At 49.9% G+C, this 21,723-nt stretch overlaps 1 protein-coding gene across 2 annotated transcripts; it reads left to right on the top strand.

Annotated features, from left to right (window-relative positions):
• The first annotated feature begins 192 nt into the window (after positions 1–192).
• Positions 193–14,422, top strand: TRAPPC3 (trafficking protein particle complex 3). Of its 2 annotated transcripts, none has more exons than XM_027582455.1 (5): positions 193–211; positions 11,526–11,623; positions 11,872–11,971; positions 13,021–13,203; positions 13,665–14,422. In XM_027582455.1, coding segments are annotated over exons 2-5 (405 nt in total). In that variant the 5' UTR covers positions 193–211; positions 11,526–11,621; the 3' UTR covers positions 13,785–14,422. The 2 variants fall into 2 exon arrangements, with proteins under 2 accessions (XP_027438256.1, XP_027438246.1); XM_027582445.2 differs by lacking the exon at positions 193–211 and adding an exon at positions 3,844–4,002.
• Positions 14,423–21,723: the final 7,301 nt, after the last annotated feature.

Genomic DNA, 21,723 nt, shown 5'->3' with positions numbered 1-21,723 from the left:
ATAAATATGATGATGATGGTGATGATGATGGAGCTTTAAGGATAAAAGCAGATTAGGAGGAGGAGCAGAGCCCCCATCTTTGTCGTCAGCCGTCCCACCTGCAGGGTGAGGGGACCATGTGGATGATGGAGTCCAGGACTGTGCTTTGTGAGGTCAGAGTCCTCAGGGCCTGCATCTTCCAGATGTGAACAGGCCTACCCTGAGCCAGGCAGTGAGTAGACTCAGAATTCATGAACAGAACCTAACAGGGGTGGGGGGCGGGGAGCCCTCTGGGATAGTTCTTCTTCAGTGAACTTGAGATGACTACAAGGATGAAGACCCTGGGCGGGAACAGTGAGATCCCTTCCTTGGCTGGACCTCAACAGTAGTGGAGGGGGAAATCAATGGGAGCTAAAGATGAAAAGATAGCCAGGGATGGTCTATATAGGAGGATTTGAATGCCAATTGACATCATGATCTACATGATACTGATCATGGGGAGTCGTGGGAGGTTTTTTGCAAGGGGAGGGGTGAGCAGTGCTTTAGAACTGGAAATTCTCTATTGTGTCTAGTGATCTGAGATTGACTTTGAAGGATCATTGCAAAGAGACAGTGTGTGGTGTTAGCCTATGTCAGTGGTTCTCAACCAGAGAGGCAATTTTGCCCCACAGAGGTCATTTGGCAATGTTTAAGGGCACTTTTGGTTGTCAGAACTGGGGGTATCACTGGCATCTAGTACTTAGACATCAGGGATGCCGTTTAACATCCTACAATGCTCAGAGCAAAGAATCATTAGGCCCAAAACGTCAACAGTACCAACACAGAGGAACTCTTCCCTAGACTGTAGGTGGAGGCACCTATACCCCCTTTTACAAGATGCTAGTGGTGGAGACAACAAGACATCTGGGAGTTAGCCAACTTGATGGGCAGTCCTCCTGGCCAGCCCCAGGCCTCCTGTACAGCTAAGGGGTCCAGAGTGAGTCTTGGGAGGATGGCTGAGGGGGAGCCAGGAGAACGCCAGTGTCCTGTGATTAAGTTGAAACCATCAGATGGAGAGGATGGAGTCAGTTCCTCTCCATTTACCCCGGACTGGCCAGGATCCCTGGCAGATCCCAGGCCCTAGCAACTGAGAAGATTTGGAGTGTGTGTCTCTCTGAGTTTAAGGCTGGGTGACAGTGTCTGGGAGCCTCACCGCCCCCGCCCCCCGAATATTAGACATCCCAGAAAAGGAGCAAATGAGGCACTTGCAACATCAGGGACTGAAAGCCCCAACAGGATGCCCTGCCCTCTTTGGTGAAAGGCAGGGAACTCTGTCAGCTCCCCTGTGCCTCCCCTACCGCCCAGGGCAGTCCCCTCCTCCTCGGAAACAATCATGAATGAGCTGTTCCTCTCACCACGAGGCTGGGCTGGGGCTAGGGGGCAGGTCGCTGAACAGAGGATCAGAAATATGTCCCCTTTCCGATCCCCCTAGGGGGAGGGCAGGAGCGAGAGCATTTACAACCTCCTAGGTTTGGTGGGGCAGTGTCCAGGATGAACCTGATGGAGGGGTGAAGGAAATCACTGGGAGATTGACACAGAGATCAGAGAGATGAATCAGGACCAAGGCCCTGGAGGCTGCCTCCACACTCACAAAGTAGGAAGTGGGAGGGGCCTCATAGTGGGGGCAGCAGACAGAACAGACACCAGACTCTCACTCCTACCCCACCCCTAAGGCACTGCACTGTGAATGGGTCTCTAACCCATACCCCTCTCCTGGGGAGTCCTCCAAGCCCACTCCCTGGAGCTGAGGGTGGAGAATGTCCTCAAGGGCGGTGGTGACACCAGCTGCAAACAAGGCTTCCCTCCCTCCCGCTTGGGGAGGGGAAGGAACAGGGACAGATTGGAAGGGGGAGGAACTCAGATCCAGGATCAAATAGGCTCAACGCTTTGGATTTCTGGGAGGGTCTTTGTCTGGAGCCCCTGCTAGGAATGGGAAACTGTCCCTGCCCTAGTTTTTTCTAGGGAGAAGGAAACGAGGGTGAGGAGGAGGCGCCTAGCGTTCCTAATGTCCTGGCCCTGAGCAGTGATGGAAAGGGACTGGGATTTGGGAATGATGGGAGCGGTACTGAGAACTCTTGAAGCAGCTGTCCAAGGAGGTTTAGGTTCCCATCCGAGCAAGGAGGAGACCCTATAAATCAGCTTGAAATGGACCCCACCCCCATCCTTAATTCACGACTTGTGACACAAGGAGGAGTCCCAACGAAAAAGACTCCAAAAGGAACAATCATAGGCAGACAGAGGAAGAATCTCAGAGGTCCTAAGATAGGCAGGGAGAGGCTCCACCTCTAGCTTCTCCAGAACCACCCAGCCTGACAGGAGGCTGGGTGGGGTCGGGCGGCTGGCCGTGACTGTGACTCAGGCTTCTGTGGGCAGCCAAGGGCAGCCAGCAGGGAGGAGCCCAGACCAACAGACAGGCCAGCCAACTGCAGCTTTCACCTCAGCTGTCCTCTCTCCTGGGAATGCAGGAGGTCCTTCCCTGGCCATGCTGGCCTCTGGGGGCCTAGCCGACCCTGGCTTCACCCCCACTTCCACTGCCGCCCCTGCGGACCCTCCTGTTCCTTCCCAGAACTCTCAGCCAAAGCACTGACACAGGAGGGGGGAGTCAAAAGTCACTGCCTCCAGGGAGGCCCAGAATGTCTGTGTCGCAGGGAGAAGGGTATAATAATGACTGGTCCTGCACCCTGAGGGAGACACTGGGGTAATCTTGGGAACTGGCTTTTAGCTGGAGCAGCCTGGGCCCCCCAGTCTTCCCCAGCCTGGCTGGCTCACGTCTGGGCAGGCTGGTTGTCATGGTGAAGGCTAGGGGCTAGAATGCAGCTGCTTACAGAGTCAGGCTACCAGGCTTAAGTGAGGAGAGGGTGCTCAGGGACTCCCAGGCCAGCCCTCTCACAATTGACCAGCCAGAGGGGGTGGCTGGAGCTGAAACCAAAGAGCTATGGTCAGGGACTTCCCCTTGGCGATGGGTGACGGTGTGGCCAGCACATTTCCCTGGTATTTCTGGGACTTGTTTGTTGGGTTGTTTTGAGAGAGTGGCTGGAAGAAAGGGAATATGCATTTACTTTGTGCCCAAGTGCTCTGCACTCCTGTCTGACCAATCTTCACAACAACTGGGAGAGATCCAGCAACTTGACTAAAATGGCAAAGCTGAGCTTAAAATCCAGGACTGGCTGTTACCAACTCTAGGGATCTTTCTTTTCCAGGGACCAGGCAGTGTCGTTGTCCTTGGGGAGGGAGGGGAACAAAGTGACCTGAATTTTAGCATACAGACTGGGTATTCCATCATGAGGCCACAGTGGTAGGATGCAGGTACTGGCTGCTTTTGGAGTTTGGGGACAGATGACAACTTGAAGAGAAAGCTCCTAGTTAAATGCTTGGCACACAGTAGGTTGTCATTAAATATTTTTGCAACAAGAAGCCAGATCTGTGTATGAGCCATAGCTAGTTTTCTGGGACCTCCTGGGAGCCTCTGGCTCTGAACTGCAGCAACAGCGGAAGAAGCTAGTTCGAAAGGGGGACTTTCCAAGACCAACCCATTGAGACAGGAATTTGCGGAGCATCTGTGAGGGTGAGGGGACGGGAGGAGAGGGAAGTGTGTGGACGATACAGGATTGCCGCAAGCTCCGGACGCCACCCAGTGGCCAGAAGGCAGCCCTGGCGGGGAGCCAGGCTCTAAGACCCAATCGCGCGCGAAGCACTCTGGGAGTTGTAGTCCAGCGGTGCTGCCACTGGGGCTATTGGGTGTTGTAGTCTGACGTCTATTGGGCGGGAAATACCCTCGTCGGCCCGGACCACGAGTCCCGTGGTGCCCCGCGGCAGGCCGCGCAGGCGCGTTGAGTTGGTGCCGGTCAGTCCCGAAGGCTGAGGGGCCGCGGCCGGGGCGAGAGGTGTCAGGAGGGGTTGCCGAGAGGGTCTGTGGCGAGGCGGGGTAGGGCGGCTGGCACCATGTCTAGGCAGGCGAACCGTGGCACCGAGAGCAAGAAAATGGTAACTCGGAGCGCGTGACCTCGGCGGGCGGGGCGGAATGGAGGGGTTCTGGGGAAGGGACCCGGCGCGGGGCGCAGTTGGAAAAGGGCCGCCCGTGAGCGCAGGGTGCTTCCGCGGGAAGGAAGGAGGAGGGGGCTGCCTGTGGGTCGGCAGGGGAGAAGCACGCCGGGGGCGTCCCAGGCCTGAGGCCGGTTGGAGGGCCGCTGGAGCGGCTCAGAGACCCCTCCCCCGGATCCTGAGAGCCGCTGTGTGCGGGACCCGCGACCACGGCGGTAGTAACAGTAACTACCACCGTCGTCCTCTTACTGTGTGCTAGGCACTGGGCCAAGGACCTTACGTACCTTAGCTCGTTTAATCCGCTAAGTAACTCTCTCAGGTGGATAATGTTATCGCCGTTTTACAGCTCAGTTAGGTTACATAACTTGCCCAAATTTACAGCTAGGAAGAGTTAGGATTTTAACACGTCTCTATAACTGTAAAGCTTCAGACTGCTAGGCCCTATTGTCTCTCACGCTGTGCTCTGGACATTGCAAGAGATGCTCAGATACTGGTCTTGCCAGAAAGGAACTTTGTACTTGGAGGAGTGAGAGGTGGGCCAGGGTAGGCAGTAAGTGGTGCCCCTTGGTGAGTGGGGGCGGCTCCTTTCTTGTCCTGGGAAGAGTGGGACACTATGTAGTCTCATAAGGGTTGGCAGTAGATGGCACGTGGGCCTGGAAAGTAAGGTCGATGACGTTTTTCTCCAAGTTAAGACCTCTTGGCAGGTGTTCCTTTTCTTTGCCATGTTCTTACCTCCTTCAGAATTGCCCATGCTGTCTGTCTTTGTTTTCAGATTTAGAAACTAAATAATCCAAGGTTGCAGGTTGGTTAGGCAGAGCAGGGGCCCTTTGTTGACACTCAGTTCTAGAGGGGTGATCATACATCCCTCACACCTTGGCATCTTACACCAGGAACAGCACCAAAAATGGGCTGCAGGAGGCCCTAATACTTCAGAGTAGTACTTACCTGTTTTTCTCTCAGACCCCTTTTGAGAAGCTGCTGATACCTGTGGATCTTCCCAGAAATAATAAGTTGACAAACATATACACAGACACTTACCTACATTTGGGGGGGATTTGTGGGCTCCCTGAAAATCCTCCATGGATCACAGGTTAAGAATTTCTGTTTTGGGGCACCTGGCTGGCTCAGTCTGAGGAACATGCAGCTTCTGATCTCCTAGTTGTGAGTACAAACCCCACATTGGGTGTAGAGATTACTTAAAAATAAAATCTTTAAAAAAGAATTCCTGTTTTGGAGGAAATACCAAGAATTTCAAAGAAGAAAAGTATTATTTTGCTAGGAAACAGTATCATGTAGGGGGAAAAGCATGGACATCGTTGGAATTCTGTCTTGATTGATCCTCAATTTTCTTATCTATAAATTGGAAACAATAATGCCTACTTAGAATTAAGTGAGATAGCAGTGTACAATGTATGGGGCATGGCAGATGTTTGTTTCCTCCTCCTTTTTGTAAGATATGAACAGATACAAGAGGTCTTCCTGCTTAGTTTTCATATCGTACTCTTGTCTTTTTTTTTTTTTACTTGAAATCCCTATTGAAATCTTTTTTTTTTTAAGATTTTATTTATTTATTTGACAGAGAGACACCGCGAGAGAGGGAACACAAGCAGGGGGAGTGGGAGAGGGAGAAGCAGGCTTCCCGCTGAGTAGGAGCCCAATACGGGGCTCGATCCCAGGACCCTGTGATCATGACTTGAGCCAAAGGCAGACGCTTAACAACTGAGGCGCCCAGGTGCCCCTGAAATCTTTAATACTATTTTATTTATTTATTTTTTAAGGATTTTATTTATTTGACAGAGAGACAGCGAGAGAGGGAACAAAAGCAGGGGGAGTGGGAGAGGGAGAAGCAGGCTTCCCGCCGAGCAGGGAGCCCGATGCGGGGCTTGATCCCAGGACCCTGGGATCATGACCTGAGCCGAAGGCAGACGCTTAATGACTGAGCCACCCAGACTGCCCCTTTAATACTATTTTAAATAGGAACCCCCAGTGCTCACTCAGCTTTGGTGAGTGGGAGAATTAGGGAGGTACAGCAGCACACTCTTATCTCAAGGCTTTTGCAACTCCTGGTGTCTCTGCTTAGAACTTCCTTCCCCCAGGGGCGCCTGGGTGGCTCAGTCAGTAGATTATGGGACTCTTAATCTCAGGGTCCATGGGATTTTCAGGGGTTTTGAGTTCAAGCCCCACATTGGGCATGGACCCTACTTCAAGACAAGAAGAACCAAAAAAAAAAAAAAGGAAAAAAATCCCTTTTTCCAATAAGTAACCCTAATCCTCATCTAGCTACTCCCCACTTCATTCAGTTATGCAAATGTCACTTCCTCTGAGAGGCCTTCCCTGACTACAGTTTTCTGTCCTCTTACTCTATTCCATTTTTCTTCATAGCACTATTTCATTACGAATTACATACTTGTTTATTTTCAGTCTCCCCCATGAGAATGTAACCACCAGAACAGGGATTTGTTTTGTTCAGTGCTCTATTCCTAGCATCTAGAATGATGCTTGGCACTAGGCAATCAATATTTAGTGAATGAATGACATGAAGGTTTGGTGCATCCTCTCATTCACTTATTGCTGGCGCCTACTTAGGACTTGTCACATGATCCTCTTTATGGCCACCTGGTTTTGACATGTTCTTCTCCTCCCGGGAAGTCTCCCCCTCTAGCAGCCCTTTTCCCAGTTGGCCCTACCTTAGGCTAATTGCTGTCTTCCCACTTAAACCTTCCAAGACTTAAATGATTAATATGCCCAAGGAACTAGACCCCTGCTTTTAGTCTGTGCGAACAGAAATAGCCAATGTACCAGGCAAACTTTTCCTGAGCCCTAACTCTATGCATAGGTCTGTGCTAGGTGCTGTGAGAGATGCAGTCCTAGTCCGTAACCTTGAGAAGCACATTCTGAGAGGCAGGAAAGTATACAACACAGTACTGTCTGGCATGGAGTCCCAGCTTAACTGCTTACTTGCTGTGTGACCTTGGGCAAGTTTCCTCATTGTCGTAAGCATCAGTTTCACTGTCTTTAAAAAATAAGTTAGAGGGATGCCTGGGTGGCTCAGTTGGTGGGTTAAGCATCTGCCTTGGGCTCAGGTTATGATCCCACTGTCCTGGGATCGAGTCCCACATCAGGATCCTTGCTCGGTGGGGAGCCTGCTTCTCCCTCTGCCTGCCGCTCCCCCTGCTTGTGCTCCTACACTCCCTCACTCTCTCTCTCTCTGTCTCGCTTGCGCGCGCATACACAAATAATAAAAGATCTTAAATTAGAAAGTGTAGTAATAGTATCATGGGGTTGTTCTGAGAATTAATTGAGGTAATGCATGAAAAGCTAGCAGTGTGATGGTGTACTTAATGTAGTTGGCACTCAGTAAAAGCCAGCCAGCAAGCATCCTTGTTAGTAAAGATATTAGCCTTTATGTGTCTGTGTCGTGTTTGGTTCCTGAATTCTATGAACAATCAAACCTCCCCTTATTTTGTGTCATGTTACTAGTAACCCAACCCTAGCGGTTCTATTCTCCAGTGCTCAGGTGAATTACTCCTTGGTAGCAGCACTCAGAGTCTCCATGACAGGAGGCTGGAGGGTAAGAGAGAGTGAAGGTCCTGTCACTGACCTTCACTCCCAGCTGTTAGGGGCAGTCACACTGAATCACTTGTGTTGATAAAAATAGTAAATGTGACTCTTGGAGCATTAGCTCCAAAAATCAGCCCCCTTAGGGAGATTTGTTATTTGTCTGGGGCACTAACTGAAAAGCCTTTTGAAAACCCTCAAGTGCCATAGCTCACCTGAAGTAGGGCTTGGCTTAACTTGCCCTGCTCAGGTTGTGCCTGGAGTACTTAGAGATCAGATCAGCTGTTCCAGTATGAAACCACTCCTGTGGTTTGTTGGTCTACAAAGCATTTCGGTCCATTATCTCACTGGATCCTCCCAACAATCCTGTAATCAGCATGACAGATTTTACTGTTACCATTTTTGTGTGAGGAGATTGAGATTATGCAAAGCAAAGTGACTTACCTAAAATCTCACAGCTAGTAAGTGGCGGTCCAGACTCAGAATCAGGTTTTCTGGCTACTAACCCAGTGTTCTTTCTGTATGCCTTATTAGTTGTTACAGAGTTCTTTATATTGATTCAAAATCTCCCTCCTTGAGCCTAGTTCAGGGTACTCTTGGATACCACAAACTAGTGGTTTAAACTAGTTTTTAAAAACTAGTTTAAAAATAAAAACAGAGGCCCTTGGGTGGCTCTGTCTGTTAAGCGTCCGACTCTCGATTTCAGCTTAGGTCATGATCTCAGGGTCGTGAGATGGAGCCCAGTTTTGGACTCCAGGCTAGGCATGGAGCCTGCTTAAGATCCTCTCCCTCTCCCTCTGCCCCTCCCTCTTTCCCTCTTTCAAACAAACAAATAAATAAAAATAAAAATATCTACTTCTAATGTAGGTGCGGGGCAGCAGGTGCTGTACAAACATTGTCTCCGTGGGCTCTTACAGTAACTCTCTAAGGCAGATACTGTTGTCACCATTGCACACATGGAGAAAAACTGATCCAAGATACTAAGTGATGGCTTAGATCACATAACTTTTTACAAGGTGGTGCTCAACTGTAAGAAGACTGAGCCTCAGTTACTTAACCTGTCACCTGTAAAAAGAATGAATGATGTTTGTTCTGCTAACCTCTCATGGTTGTGATTAGGATCAATGAGAAACTGTGAAGGCATTCTGAAGGTGTTATAAATGTTTATGGCCATAATTATTAAACATAATTAAAGTACCTGAAAGTAGAAATGTTGCAGAAGAGATTCATGTTTTCTTCTGGGAGGGAGAATGTGGTTATTATGTTCAGTGAAGAAATTGGATTGGTTGAATTAGCTGACCTTTAAGGTCCCATGGAACCTATTATAAGGGTCACAAGGACTGAAAACCTAGGTCAGCAGTAACCTCTCTGCCTTCCTCTTCTGTTTTCTCTTTTGTTCACTCCTCTCAAATCCCACTGGTTTCTTAGCTGTTTCTCAAACATGGCAGACATACTCCCACATCAGTGCCTTTACACTTGCTTCCTAGAATCTTTTCACCCAGATATCTTCATGGCTTTTCCTTATTTCCTTCAAGTCTTTGCACAAATATCACCTTACTAGGCCTTCTGTGACTATCCTATTTAAAACTGATCTCTCTCGAGGCGCCTGGGTGGCTTAGTCGTTAAGCGTCTGCCTTTGGCTCGGGTCATGATCCCAGGGTCCTGGGATCCAACCCCGCATTGGGCTCCTTGCTCCGCGGGAAGCCTGCTTCTCCCTCTCCCCCTGCTTGTGTTCCCTCTCTTGCTTTGTCTCTCTCTGTCAAATAAATAAAACCTTAAAAAAAAAAAAAAGCTGATCTCTCTCTCTCTTCCTCCCTCCTCTCTTTGTGTGTGTGTGTGTGTGTGTGTGTGTGTGTGTGTGTGTATAATCTGTTTATTATCTGTTTTCCTCCTGTTAGATGGTCCCTGGAACATAGTAAACATTGAATGAATGCCTTTTTCTATACCACAGCCCCATTCCTGTTTTTAAAGTATGAAGACCTTTAAGTTAAATATTTGCATTGCATCCTGTTTCGAGTAGGCTTGGTTCATAATCAGAGATGGATACAGACTTGCAAATTAAGAGAGTGTGGAGAGCCAGGGTCAGGAATCCTGTTCCCAGATCCCAGGCATATTGAGTCTGTGACCATGGATATATCTGTCTAGAGCCTTGATTTTTCTTATTGGTACACTGGGGGCTGCTGCATCTATAAGGGCTTGATAGCATCACAGTATGCATGTTACTTGGCATTATGGTGGGCTGAGGCCATTGGAGTCTCCGTCCAAGGGCTCATTAATAATGGAAGGAAAGCTCTCCTGATTTAATGCAGTGGTGCCAACGCTATAGACTGGTAACTGCTGGATTGTCTCCATCCATTCATGTTCAAGCCATTCTAGTGCCAAACCCTTGACTAAAAAATCATCGTCCTCCTTAATAGCTTCCCTTAATTGCCATATTTGGTAAATGGTCTCTTGGAGACACCCTGATCTGACTGTTTTAGTTGAGTTCAAACAGCTTCCTGATTCTGAAACTCATTCTCTTTGACTTCCTAGTACGGCTAAGCTTTTGCTGTTTTGGGGTGTGGGGGGGTTATTAATATTGCACTTGTGGGGAACAGTGGATAGAATGAACATTGGCTTAGAAACTCTTGTTTTTTGTTTCCCAAAATTACTTTTGTCAATAATTAGCTGTTTGTCCTTGGGCAGATTACTTAATCATTATGATTCTCTCATTTCTTCATCTCTAAAATGAGATTAATTCCTGCCCTTTCTGCTTTACAGAATTATTGTGGGGTGGAAAATGAGATGATAAAAAATAGAATGCAGTGTGTAAGCAAAAGGCACTCACATCACTAGTCTTGTGGTGACCTCGCCACCAGGCCATGGGAATGAGATGAGGGGCACTGATGTGCTGAGAGCCTGGGCCTTAACATTACTTGGACTTTGCTCTCTAGAAGACTTGAAGACAGAAAGGTGCTCTGCTCCGAGTTTGACAAGCTTCCATTCAGAAGGGAGTGGCTGAGTGATTATTTCTTTTGAATCCATTGGTCCAGACGTGCTGTTAGCATGTTTCTCACTTTGTTTAGCTCTGATAGTGCCTTTCCCCCCCACCTCCTGCTTTCATTCTTTAGTCTTGGCATTACTCATCCTGTCACCTTCCACACCTCTGTTTCTTGGTGGGTAGGTGCCAAGAGTTTTTATCTGAGAAAGGGTTTCTGTGATTTTAACTGTGGTTGTAATAGAAACCAGTCCAGATCAGGATTATGTTCCAGGTACACAAAAGATTGGATTCCTTTCAGAGTTACCTCTTTCCTGGAAACATTTTCGCTCTGTGTCAAGAGGAACGTTATTTTTCCTCATGCTGGTGACTTAAGAGGGGGGTTATCAGTGCAATGGACTCTGGGACTTCCTCTCCTCCCCATAGACCAGGCCCGTGGGTCCTCTGATGCTCCTGGGTGGGGCACTGGGAGTGCACTTGAACTCTGGGCCCTGACACTGCAGACATTCTTAGATGTGGAGAAGCCATGGGTCTCACCCGCTAAGGTACAGAAGCTAATCTGTAAATGTCTTCTTCAGGTCTTTCATAGTATCCAGTGGATGGCTGCCCCCACCCCCCAATTCTAGTGACCAAAGCTTAGGCTTGGCAGCTATGGTGGGTTCCTGGGTTAGCAGAAACCCACCTTGATGTGTTGGAAGAGTAACTGCTCCATGTGTGAAGTGCCTTTTACAACCTGTTCTGTAGTGGCCACCTTGACCCTGCGGGGGGCGGGGGCACGCTCCTTGGCCACCCCACAGGGAATGATGTTCTTTCCCACCAGACACAGATGACCTTCCTTTGAATCCTGACAGCTGCACTGAGGCTGACCCAGACTTACTAAACTTTTTCTTTTGTGCTTCTTCGTCCTGATTGCCTTTTGAATCTCTTTTAGAGCTCTGAGCTCTTCACCCTCACCTACGGGGCTCTGGTCACACAGCTGTGCAAGGACTATGAAAATGATGAAGATGTGAATAAACAGCTGGACAAAATGTAAGTAAGCTCCTCTGCAGGAGAGACAAGAATGGGCTCCCTAGTGCACATTCTACATGGTCCTTTAGAGCCCAACACCGGGTTCTCTCTTATAACCAACATTTTGGGCATAGTTTCCACTGAGCTCATTTTTGGGATGTTTTAGGATTGTCCCCCATTTTCCCTTTACTACTAGCAGCCTTATGTTCGGACATAACATAAGACATTCATACCCCATGATATAGTCTGTTCTCTCATTTTCTTCCCAGGGGCTATAACATTGGAGTCCGACTGATTGAAGATTTCTTGGCACGGTCAAATGTTGGGAGGTGCCACGACTTTCGGGAAACCGCAGATGTCATTGCCAAGGTCATTATCCTGGGCCACCTGGCTATGCTGAAGGATGTCACTGGGAGGCACTGCTTACCACTCTCTCTCTCCCTTAGAGAGGCTCTTAGTATTCCAAAAGTCTAGTTAGGCAGCTGTCTGGGCCAAAGAAGCCTTCCTGATGGTTTGGGAATAGCACAGATCATGAAAAGGGAAGAGTGGTTGGGATCATCCGTGTGGTTGAAAGCCCCACTGAAATGAAAGCCAGATCTCCTCGACTGTGAAGATAGAGTAGCATGGGGGTTACGAATATGGGCTTTGGACTCAGACAAACCTGGCTTCAAATTCTGGCTCCAGTACTTACTAGTTAAGGGTAAGTTAATTTTAACCTTTTTAATTACCACTTACCTCACCTTTAAAAGAAGAAAATAAGAGCTACCTCACAGGGTGGTTGTAAGGAGTAGATGAAATAATGAACATGAGCATTCAGGTAAAGTGAATGCACTTAACATAGTGTGCTTGTGGTAAATGGTCGCTATTAATAGTATTAGCATTACATTTTATAGAATTAATAATAAATGGTAATATGCCTCTAGCTTTGTGGCATCTGTAACCTAAAGGTTGGGTCTTTCTGTTGTAGAGCATGCTGGCCCAAATTCTAGAGAGGGCTGAAGTGAAGAGAGCTTTGTGAAGGTTTGGAAGTAGGAGAGTGGATAGAGGGAAGGATGTCTTCAGAGTAATTTGGCCGCAGTGACCATATTTGCTTTCAAGAAGAAGGGTTCAAGATAGCGCAGACAGAGAACAGGGCAGTGGGCTGTGGCCTCTCATGTGCTGGCTCCGGGAAGCCACCCCTGTCAGAAGTGTAGGTAGACAGCAAGTTGCCTAATTGTATGAGGCCTTGAAGGAGAGGGGTGTGGAATTTGCATAGATGTTTTTCCTTTTTTGCCCTGAATACCTAAAGCCCCAGTGTTTTGCAGAGGCCACAGTTTTGTTCCTGAGCCACTTAACTTTCCTTCACCAGTCCCATCATCTTCCCTGGTGCGCGGCTCCCACTGCTCTTCCCCATGGTGCTGTTGTGTGTCTCCTGACAGGTGGCGTTCAAGATGTACTTGGGCATCACTCCAAGCATCACCAATTGGAGCCCAGCTGGTGACGAATTCTCCCTCATTTTGGAAAATAACCCCTTGGTGGACTTTGTGGAACTTCCTGATAACCACTCATCCCTTATTTATTCCAATCTCTTGTGTGGGGTGTTGCGGGGAGCCTTGGAGATGGTGAGTGCAGCTCTTTACCTTCTGGGACACCTGAGCTATAGTAGGGGCTTGATAAATTTTTGAATGAATGAGAGAGAGAGAGAGAAAGAGAGAGAGAAAAGAAAGGCCTTTGCCTCACCTCAGCACTCTGCTGCCTGAGATGTGATGCTACTGAGCGTAGGATCCAAAGATGACTCTCCCTGAGAGTGGTGCTGTCAGCCCCCAAAGCCCAGGAACACCCATTCCTGGATTGGCTCATTTGGTGACAGTCTCATTTGTGGGTGTTCTTTGCTAAGTCTGTCCTTATGGGTCGCGGCCACTGCTTCCTGCAAAGGAGCATTGGAACTGGTCATCCCGTCGTTGTGGGAAACTAGCCCCCTCGTTTGGACTGCTGTGGATGAGTCAGTTACAGCCCCATCCCCTGTGGTTCCCCAGAGCCTGTGGCTAGGCAGCTGCCCCTTCATTTTCCCACTGTCCCCCAGGTCCAGATGGCTGTGGAGGCCAAGTTTGTCCAGGACACCCTGAAAGGAGACGGTGTGACAGAAATCCGGATGAGGTTCATCAGGCGGATTGAGGACAATCTCCCAGCTGGAGAGGAGTGACCATCCCCAGGACTTCAGGGTAGCTAGCAGGAGCACTTGTTGGAATCCGAAGCCTCAGAGCTCCCTCTGCCCTTTAGAACTCAATGACTCTTTAACACGGTTGTTACATATTCTTCTAACTCTGTTTCCATTCTCCATGCTAATAAAGAGCAGACTGTGATACAGTCCACTTACCCCACAAGTGTGCCCATGCAGGAAGGAAACTCTTTGCTCCTTTTCCCTTCAAAGGGGTTGTTGGATGCAGTCGTCTTTGGTTGGACTAGAAAGAGCTCAACCATTTTACATTCCTGTTTGAATTTTCCAAAGCAAAACCCTTTTTGACCCCATTAAGAGGCAAGTCTCACACATCTATTCCTGGGCCTTTGGAATGCCATTGGTGAATGGCTGTAGAGAATCTAGGGTTGTGGGGCGGGGGAGGGGAGGCTCGAAGGGGTGGATAGGAATTGCTAGTTGTAGTGTGACACACTCTAGCGCTTGTCCAGAAGGGGGAGTTGTGCCGGGAACCCTGACTTCTGGGAAGCCACCCAGGTCTTGTTCCTCCCTGCTGTTTGGAGGCGACATCACCTCTTTTTACAGAGGGTCCATCCTTTTTTCTTACAGATTCTTCAATAAAGACACATTCTTGAGTGAAATCCTAATCATGTCCTGTTTTCTTTCTGGAATTTTATGGCAGTGGAATGAGGAGACCAACTAAGTTCCTAGGCCCTGCCTCACACTTACCTGGTCTAGGAATGGCTCCTCCCCACAGACCAGAGAGTCTGGGAAACCTGGGTGCAAATACCCCTTCAAAGTCATTTTTGGGTCTATTGTCTAGCAAAGCCTAGAAGCTGACCATTATCCCTGATATACCTAACATGGACTATCTCGAGCTCTTGGCCACTGAGTAGGAAGGCATGGCTAGAAAGACCTTGTTAAGAATGGGGAGGGGCGTGCCTGGCTGGCTCAGTCAGTAGAGTGTGCGACTCAATCTCAGGGGCATGAGTTGGAGCCCCACGTGTGGTGTAGAGTTTACTTAGAGAAAGAATAATGGGAATGAAAGCCTGATTGGAAAAAGTTTGAGAGAATAAAAGAGGATTAAGGGTACCGAAATTTTCTTTTGAAGAGTTTTGCTGTAAAGAAGAGCTACGGGGGCGCCTGGGTGGTTCAGTCAGTTAAGGCTCTGGCTCTTGATTTCGGCTCAAGTCCTAATCTTGGGGTTGTGAGATCTGGCCTGGGGTGTTGGGCTCCGAACTTGGCGGGGAGTCTGCTTAGGATTCTCTCCCTCCCTCTGCCTCTCCTCCTGCTTGCATGCTCAGACGCACATGCATACTCTCTCTGTCTCTGAATAAATCTTTAGAGGGAACAAAAGAGCCAAGAAGTAGGGTAGTGTCTACAGGGGGATATGAAGTCAAAGCAAAGTTAAACCTCTAATGTTGGGTACAATTTATTGAGTGCTTACCACTTGTCAGACATTGTACTAGCACTTTACGTTACCTAATCCACAATAACTCCCTTATTTATAATAATTCCATTTTTAGAGGGGAGACTGTAAATTGCCCAAGGTCATACAGCCATTAGGTGGTGAATCTAGTGCACAAAGCCCATGTTCTTAGCCATGATGCCTGGTTAGCCCTGTCGGGGAGGAAGGGCAGTCCTGCAGCCCCCTCTCCCAGCCTTACAGAATTTAGGATAGCTTTTTGGGTGCCTGGGTGGTTCCGTCGATTGAGCATTGGATTCCTTTTTTTTTTTTTTTTTAAGATTTTATTTACTTGACAGAGACAGCGAGAGAGGGAACACAAGCAGGGGGAGTGGGAGAGGGAGAAGCAGGCTTCCCGCTGAGCAGGGAGCCCGATGTGGGACTTGATCCCAGGACCCTGGGACCATGACCTGAGCCGAAGGCAGACGCTTAACGACTGAGCCACCCAGGGGCCCTGAGCATTGGACTCTTGATTTTGGCTCAGGTTGTGATCTCAGGGTCGTGAGATCGAGCCCTGTGTTGGGACTCTGTGCTCAGTGTAGGGTCTGCTTGTCCCTTTCCCTCTACTCTTTTCCCCATTTTCACTCTCTCTCCTCTCTAAAATAAATAAATAAAATCTTTAAAAAAAAAAAAAGAACTTATGATAGCTTTTCAAGGGAGGGATCAGAGGTTGTCAGGCCATGTTGGTAGCACTGTTCTTGGAGACAGCCTAGGCTCTTGAGGTCCAGATACTCAGGTTATTGGCGGGGAATGGGGCCCCCAGGCTTTTCCCAAGGTTAGGGCACAGGCCTGAGATGAGGAGAGCCATTATAGGTGCACTGCGCAGGAAGTGTGTCTTGGTTGCATAGATGAGGACCAGCGTTCTGGGACACCTGAACAGAGGCAGTTTACACGTGATTTGCCTCTTCCAGCTGGGTCAGGCCACTAAAGGGGGGGAGGTGGAGGTCACTTTTGCGTTCCCAAATATAGGGAAGCTCCCACTGGGATCCTGTCCTCTGAGCGTTTTTACCTCCCGCTCCAGGTACAATTGGGGGCCCCAGGGCAGGTCAACTGTATCCTTAGCACCCAATATAGGGCTGGGTCCAATCACACCAGAGAAATGACTGAATGAAGGAAACTAAGGGAACGGATGCTGGGGCCCAGATGTGGAAACACTGTGTGGTATCTGGGGTATGCCAAGAAAGGGGAGCAGCACCACCCTTTCCTTCTCCGGGGGGGGCTCTCACCCTTCCTCCTCTAGTACCACACCTACTTTCCAGCAGCCGTTTGCATGCTATGAGGTTTTAGATATTTCCTTTCCCAGAGTTAAACACAGGCAGCGTTACAGAGTCGGCAAGCTGTGGAAACAAAGCCCCCTTAGTGATTTTTCCCAGTGACAGCCCCACAATTGTGTGATGTGCACCCAGAGACTGAGGGAAGGGAGGGGCTGAGGACTGTGGAGCTGCTTAGAGCATCACCTCATCATCTCTCCCGAATGAGCCGAACATACAAGTCCCAGCAACCTAACTTCGGCCCCCCCTCCCCCCGCCCCAGAATGAATTCATTGTGGATTATATAGCCTTCTACTTTTACGGTGACTCTGAGGCTCAGACAGCCTCCTCCAGGCTAGGCCATTCCACATTCTCCATGATGTACTGGCACACCCTCCAAACAAGATGGGGCAGGTTTGCTGGCTTTATAGGAGGGGCTGAATAATGAGGTCAGCAGCCTGGTTGAGGTGGCGTTCTGGGGCTGGAGGAGTCTGGGCTGGTGGCCTTTGGGCCTGGCACAGGCCCAGCAGAGCCCCAAGGAAAGGCCTTGCTCTGCAGCCTTTGGCCACCAGGGGTCTCCAGATCACCACTCTGCTGTCCCAGAGTGACGGTTGGACCCCTGGTTTCCATGATTTGCTAGGAGATGCACCTGATGAACAACTCCCAGAGGCCGGTCAGAACCCGGAAGCACCCCCTTCTCTTCTAGCCACTCCCATAGGATCTGACAGTAAAGCTTGCGTGCTGTGAGGCTGAGGGCCTGCCTACTGAACCCAGGGCATGGGGAAGAGCACTTTGGCAAAGAAGTGTGCGGCCCCTGTGCCTACTCCAGCCTCTCGTGCTGGCCTCTGTTGTACAAGCTAGCGCTGAGCCCTCCCCTCGTCAACCCCCTTACTTCCTGAGTGGAGACCAGAGCACCAGCACTGTTCCCCTCCCTTACACCCCCACCAATAACATTCCCCTGGCGGATTGGCCTCCCCTATATTTGTACTGGGCATCCAGAGAAGGAGGTGGCAACAGAAATTGCATTAAGTAAAATTAAAATAGTCTCCTAACAAGTAGTTCATTGTGGACGGTTGGGGGTGGTGGTGCAGGAAAAGCATCCTCCCGTTCTCTGGTTCTCTCGGAGCTTAAGTGCTACCATGTGCTGTTCCCTGGAAGCCAAAGGGCCGGTGGAGGGGGGGTGCGGTGGCAGGCGAGGAGCCTCGCTGTTACCGATCCCCAGCCTTTGATGTAGCGCCAGGCCTGACCCTAGGACAGCCGAGGGCCACTGCCAGGGGAGCTGTGGGACGCAGCGCATTCCTGGGGGCAATCTACGCTTCTGGCAGGAGGAGAGGAAAGTTTCGACTGTGGGGAAGGGGGTGGAGAGAGGGCGCTGCAGATGAAGTTAGAGGGTGGGTGTTGTGAAGGACAATGGAAGGAACCAAGGCATAGGGCAATACCATCTTACTTCGTCTGGCTCGCTTAACTGGCTTGGGCAGAGGCCTCCTCCAGGAAGCCTTCTCTGATGGACCCAGAGCTGCTGAGGAGCAACACCTTCACTCTGCACGACACGCATGGGCCAGTCCAGTTAGAGCCCCAGAGGATGCCCGGAGAAGCCGCTGCTCTTCCCTCCTGGCTCTGGGGGCCTGGACTGTCAGCTATGGAGACATCTAGGACCGAGCCAGGCTGAGGAGGCTGGGAGGACGATGTGGTGGCATGAGAGTGTGAGTGTGTGAGTGTGGATAACAAATGTTGTTCATAGCAACAGCTAGTATTTACTGAAGAGTGACTAGGTGCCAGTCAGGGCTGGTCTAAGTGCTTCATGTGTATTTTTCCTTTCGCCTTCACAACGACCCTATCCCTGTGCCCATTCTGAAGATGGGAAGACTGAGGTACACAGCTAGGGCATAGTAGATTCAGGACACAAACCCGAATAGTCCAGTATCAGACACCAAGCTCTACGGTGTGTGTTACATGTGTAAGTGTTTGGGTTTTAGTGTGCGTCTGTTTCCTTGTGTTCCTTGGGGAGCGTGTCTGTATGTAAACTCTTTCATTTAACAGAAATGGAGCCCTGTGCTGGGGGCTGGGGACCGGACAAGTGGACAGGGAGATGGTGGCAGGGAGGAGAGACGAGGCTGAAAACGAGAGACAAAGGCAAGTCCTGGCCCCACTACTTCCTGGTTACAAAACACTGAGCAAAGGATTTGAACTCCAAGCATCAGTTTTTCATCTGGGTCAAAATGGGGATTATAATAATGCCCACATTACAGACTGTTTTGAGGATGAAACAAGATGCAGTGTGTAAATTTCCTGGCATATTCTGCATGTTCCCTAATTGGCCGTTATGATTCACCTGATTTTCGCTACAGAATTGTCTTGTAAAACTACTGTGTGTGGATATCCGAGGGGCTGAGTGTGTGCAGAGAGTAATTTTGTGAACTCGGGGCTGTGTCTGGGGTGTTCATCACTGTTATCCCCAAGCATCCAGCACTACTTTTCAGCGCAACGTAGGTGCTCAGAAAATGTTTATTGATGGCGTGTTGACTGAGTGTGAGGAAGAAGCCAGGAGGGCCCACAGAGAGAGGGGTGTGTGGGCCTCCACCGGGACCCGCTATACCATTTATGGGGCTCAGTGCAAAATGAAAATATAGAGCCCCTTGTTCAAAATTATGAATTTCAAGATGACCAGCAGAGCAGTAAACCAAGCTTATCTGAACAGGGAGCTCTGTGTGACTGCACAGGCAGGCATGCCCACGAAGCCAGGCCTGGCCTCCATTTGCCTGAGTCCCCAGCTGTCCCCAAGCCCAGATGTCCTGGAGAGAGTAGAAGCAGACTCCAACCATGGTCTGCCATGCTTCCCAGGCTGCCTGCGAGGAGGTGAGGAAGGGAGGGCAGGCCAGGAGAAAGCAGAGGGAGGGTCCAGAGACCTGCAGACCTCCTCCCCAGGGAACCTTTCCAGAACCAGGCCATGCCTAACAGTGGCCCTCCATCCCTTCAGGAGCTCACCGCCCCCCCCCCCCCACCAACCCACCAACCAGGGAGCTGGGTGGTCTGGGCACATGTGGTCACATTTAGATGTTGATTGAAGCAAAATTGTTATAAGATTAGAACATTTAAGGTAACTTTAATTTCCCCAGCATTACTGGGATTTTTGAGGATGGGGCTGAGCGATCCCCTGGGGTGAAAGTGAGGGGGGTTGTGGGGGTTGCAAGAGGGTCTGTATTTCTCTAGTCCTGTAGGAGAGGCCTCTGGCAACTGAAAAGGAAGGAAGGAGGGCAAGACAGAGGGAAGGACTTCCCAGGAATTGTAGAACCAGGAGTCAGTCCTCCGGCAGATGTGGAAGTGGGAGGTGGGGATGGGGTGGTGGGGGGGAATGCAGAATCTCCAAGGCCCTGGTAGAGCAGGAATTACCAGCACTACACCCCTCCCCAGACTATCTGCACACCCTGGGCCACACATCTGTGCAAACATCCCTCCCCCCTCCTCAGCTTGCCAGACAGATGGGATGGTGGCAAGAGGAAGGTTCCATCCAGGCCCTCCCCAGGCTCCAACCTGGGGTGGTTGGAGCCTAGTTTTCTTATTGGCAGATCAAGATAGAAATTTAGAATGAATGGGAGAATTATGGTAACGGCAAAAAAGATTATGCACATTAATTGAGTCACTTCTATGCGCCGGGCTGGTGTAGACTTTATATGAACTCTCTTCCAAGAGGCCCTGTGGCACAGTGGGTAGACGGGGCCAGTCTGCCTGGAATCAACTCCAGCTTGCCCCCTTCCCAGCTATGTCATTATGGGTGAGTCAGTTAACCCGTCTGTGCCTCAGTTTTCCCATCTACAAAGTGGGGACTGTGCTCATACCAATCTCAAAGGGTTTGGGAGGATTAAGTGAGTTAATCCACATAAAGCACTCCTAATGGTGCCCGGCAGGGAGGAGGAGTCTGTGAGAGTTAGCCTTTATCATTCGGGACTGTCATTATCCCTCTTTAAAGAGGAGGAATTTGAGGTTTGGAGAAATGAGGTCACTTGCCCACAGTCACAGAGAAGCAGAACTGGGATCCAAACCCAGGTCTGCTTGACTTCTCAGCCCATGCTCTGAACCACCGGGCGGGCGCCAGTATTGGCTCTGCCAGGGGCTGCGCTAAGCAGGTCACATGCCTCGTCTGGTTCGTTGTAAACACCCACCCCATTTGATACCCCTGCTCAGGTCTAGAACAGTCCTTTTTAAAATTTAAGAAAAAAAATTTTTTTTTTAATAATAAAATTAAAAAAAATTTAAGTAATGTCTATGTCCAATTTGGGACTCGAACTCATGACCCCAAGATCAAGAGTCACACGTTCTACTGACTGAGCCAGCCAGGTGTCCTAGAATAGTCCTTGAATCCTCTCTGCCAGCCTCTGATTCTTGTGGCTGAGGGAGCTGAAGCCCAGAGAGGGCCAATAACTTGTTCAAGGCCACACAGCAGGTGACCACTGGCAGAGCTGACCCACTGATATCTGGACACCACCAGAAACAAACCAAAGGTGGAAGCCCCTGGCAAGTGGGATGGCCTAGCCCAGAGGGGAGCCTTGATGGGAGAGTCTGCAGACATCTGGCTCTAGGACACTCATTTCCTGTCTTGAAGTGTGCTATGCAAAGAGCTGGTGGGCGAGGAGGCAGCTGTGGCAAGGTCATGGCAAGGCTATCTCAGCCCCTGTTGGGGGATGGGCAGCTGAGGCCCACCTGGAGAGTCCGAGAAACACCAGGGCTCCAGGTCAACGGGACAGGGCCTGGACTGGGGCTCTCGGGTGGGCTGAATGAAGGAGCTGAACTCTTTCCCGTTGTAGGGCAGAAGAAGAAGAGAGGGGGTGGGGACCGTGTGTGCCACAGAGAACCAGGCCCCGGGGCGTCAGGAATGTTCAAGGAGTGAGTCAGGAGAATCAGGGGTGGGATCTTGTAGGGCATTGGCTGAGTGTATGTCAGTAGCTGTGTGCATGAAGCCCATAGGACCCCTTCCCCAGCACAGCGCACCCCCCACTTGCCTGCTTCCCCTTCCCTGAGTGCCCCTCTCCTCTCTACGAACAGCTCACACTCAGAGCTAAGTGCTGTCCGTGGATTGAGGGGTTTAATCCTCACAACTAGACTGTGAGCTTTTCAGATGAGGAAACTGAGCACCAGAGGTTAGGTAACTTGCTTCAGGGCATGCAGCTGGGGAAGGGGGCGTTCGGATTTGGACCCCCGTCAGTCTAATTCCGGAGTCCATGCTGTCAACTTTCAA

The sequence above is a fragment of the Zalophus californianus genome, chromosome 4 (assembly GCF_009762305.2).
Source record: "Zalophus californianus isolate mZalCal1 chromosome 4, mZalCal1.pri.v2, whole genome shotgun sequence".
Classification (NCBI taxonomy): domain Eukaryota; kingdom Metazoa; phylum Chordata; class Mammalia; order Carnivora; family Otariidae; genus Zalophus; species Zalophus californianus.
This window is presented reverse-complemented; position numbering and strand designations above follow the sequence as displayed.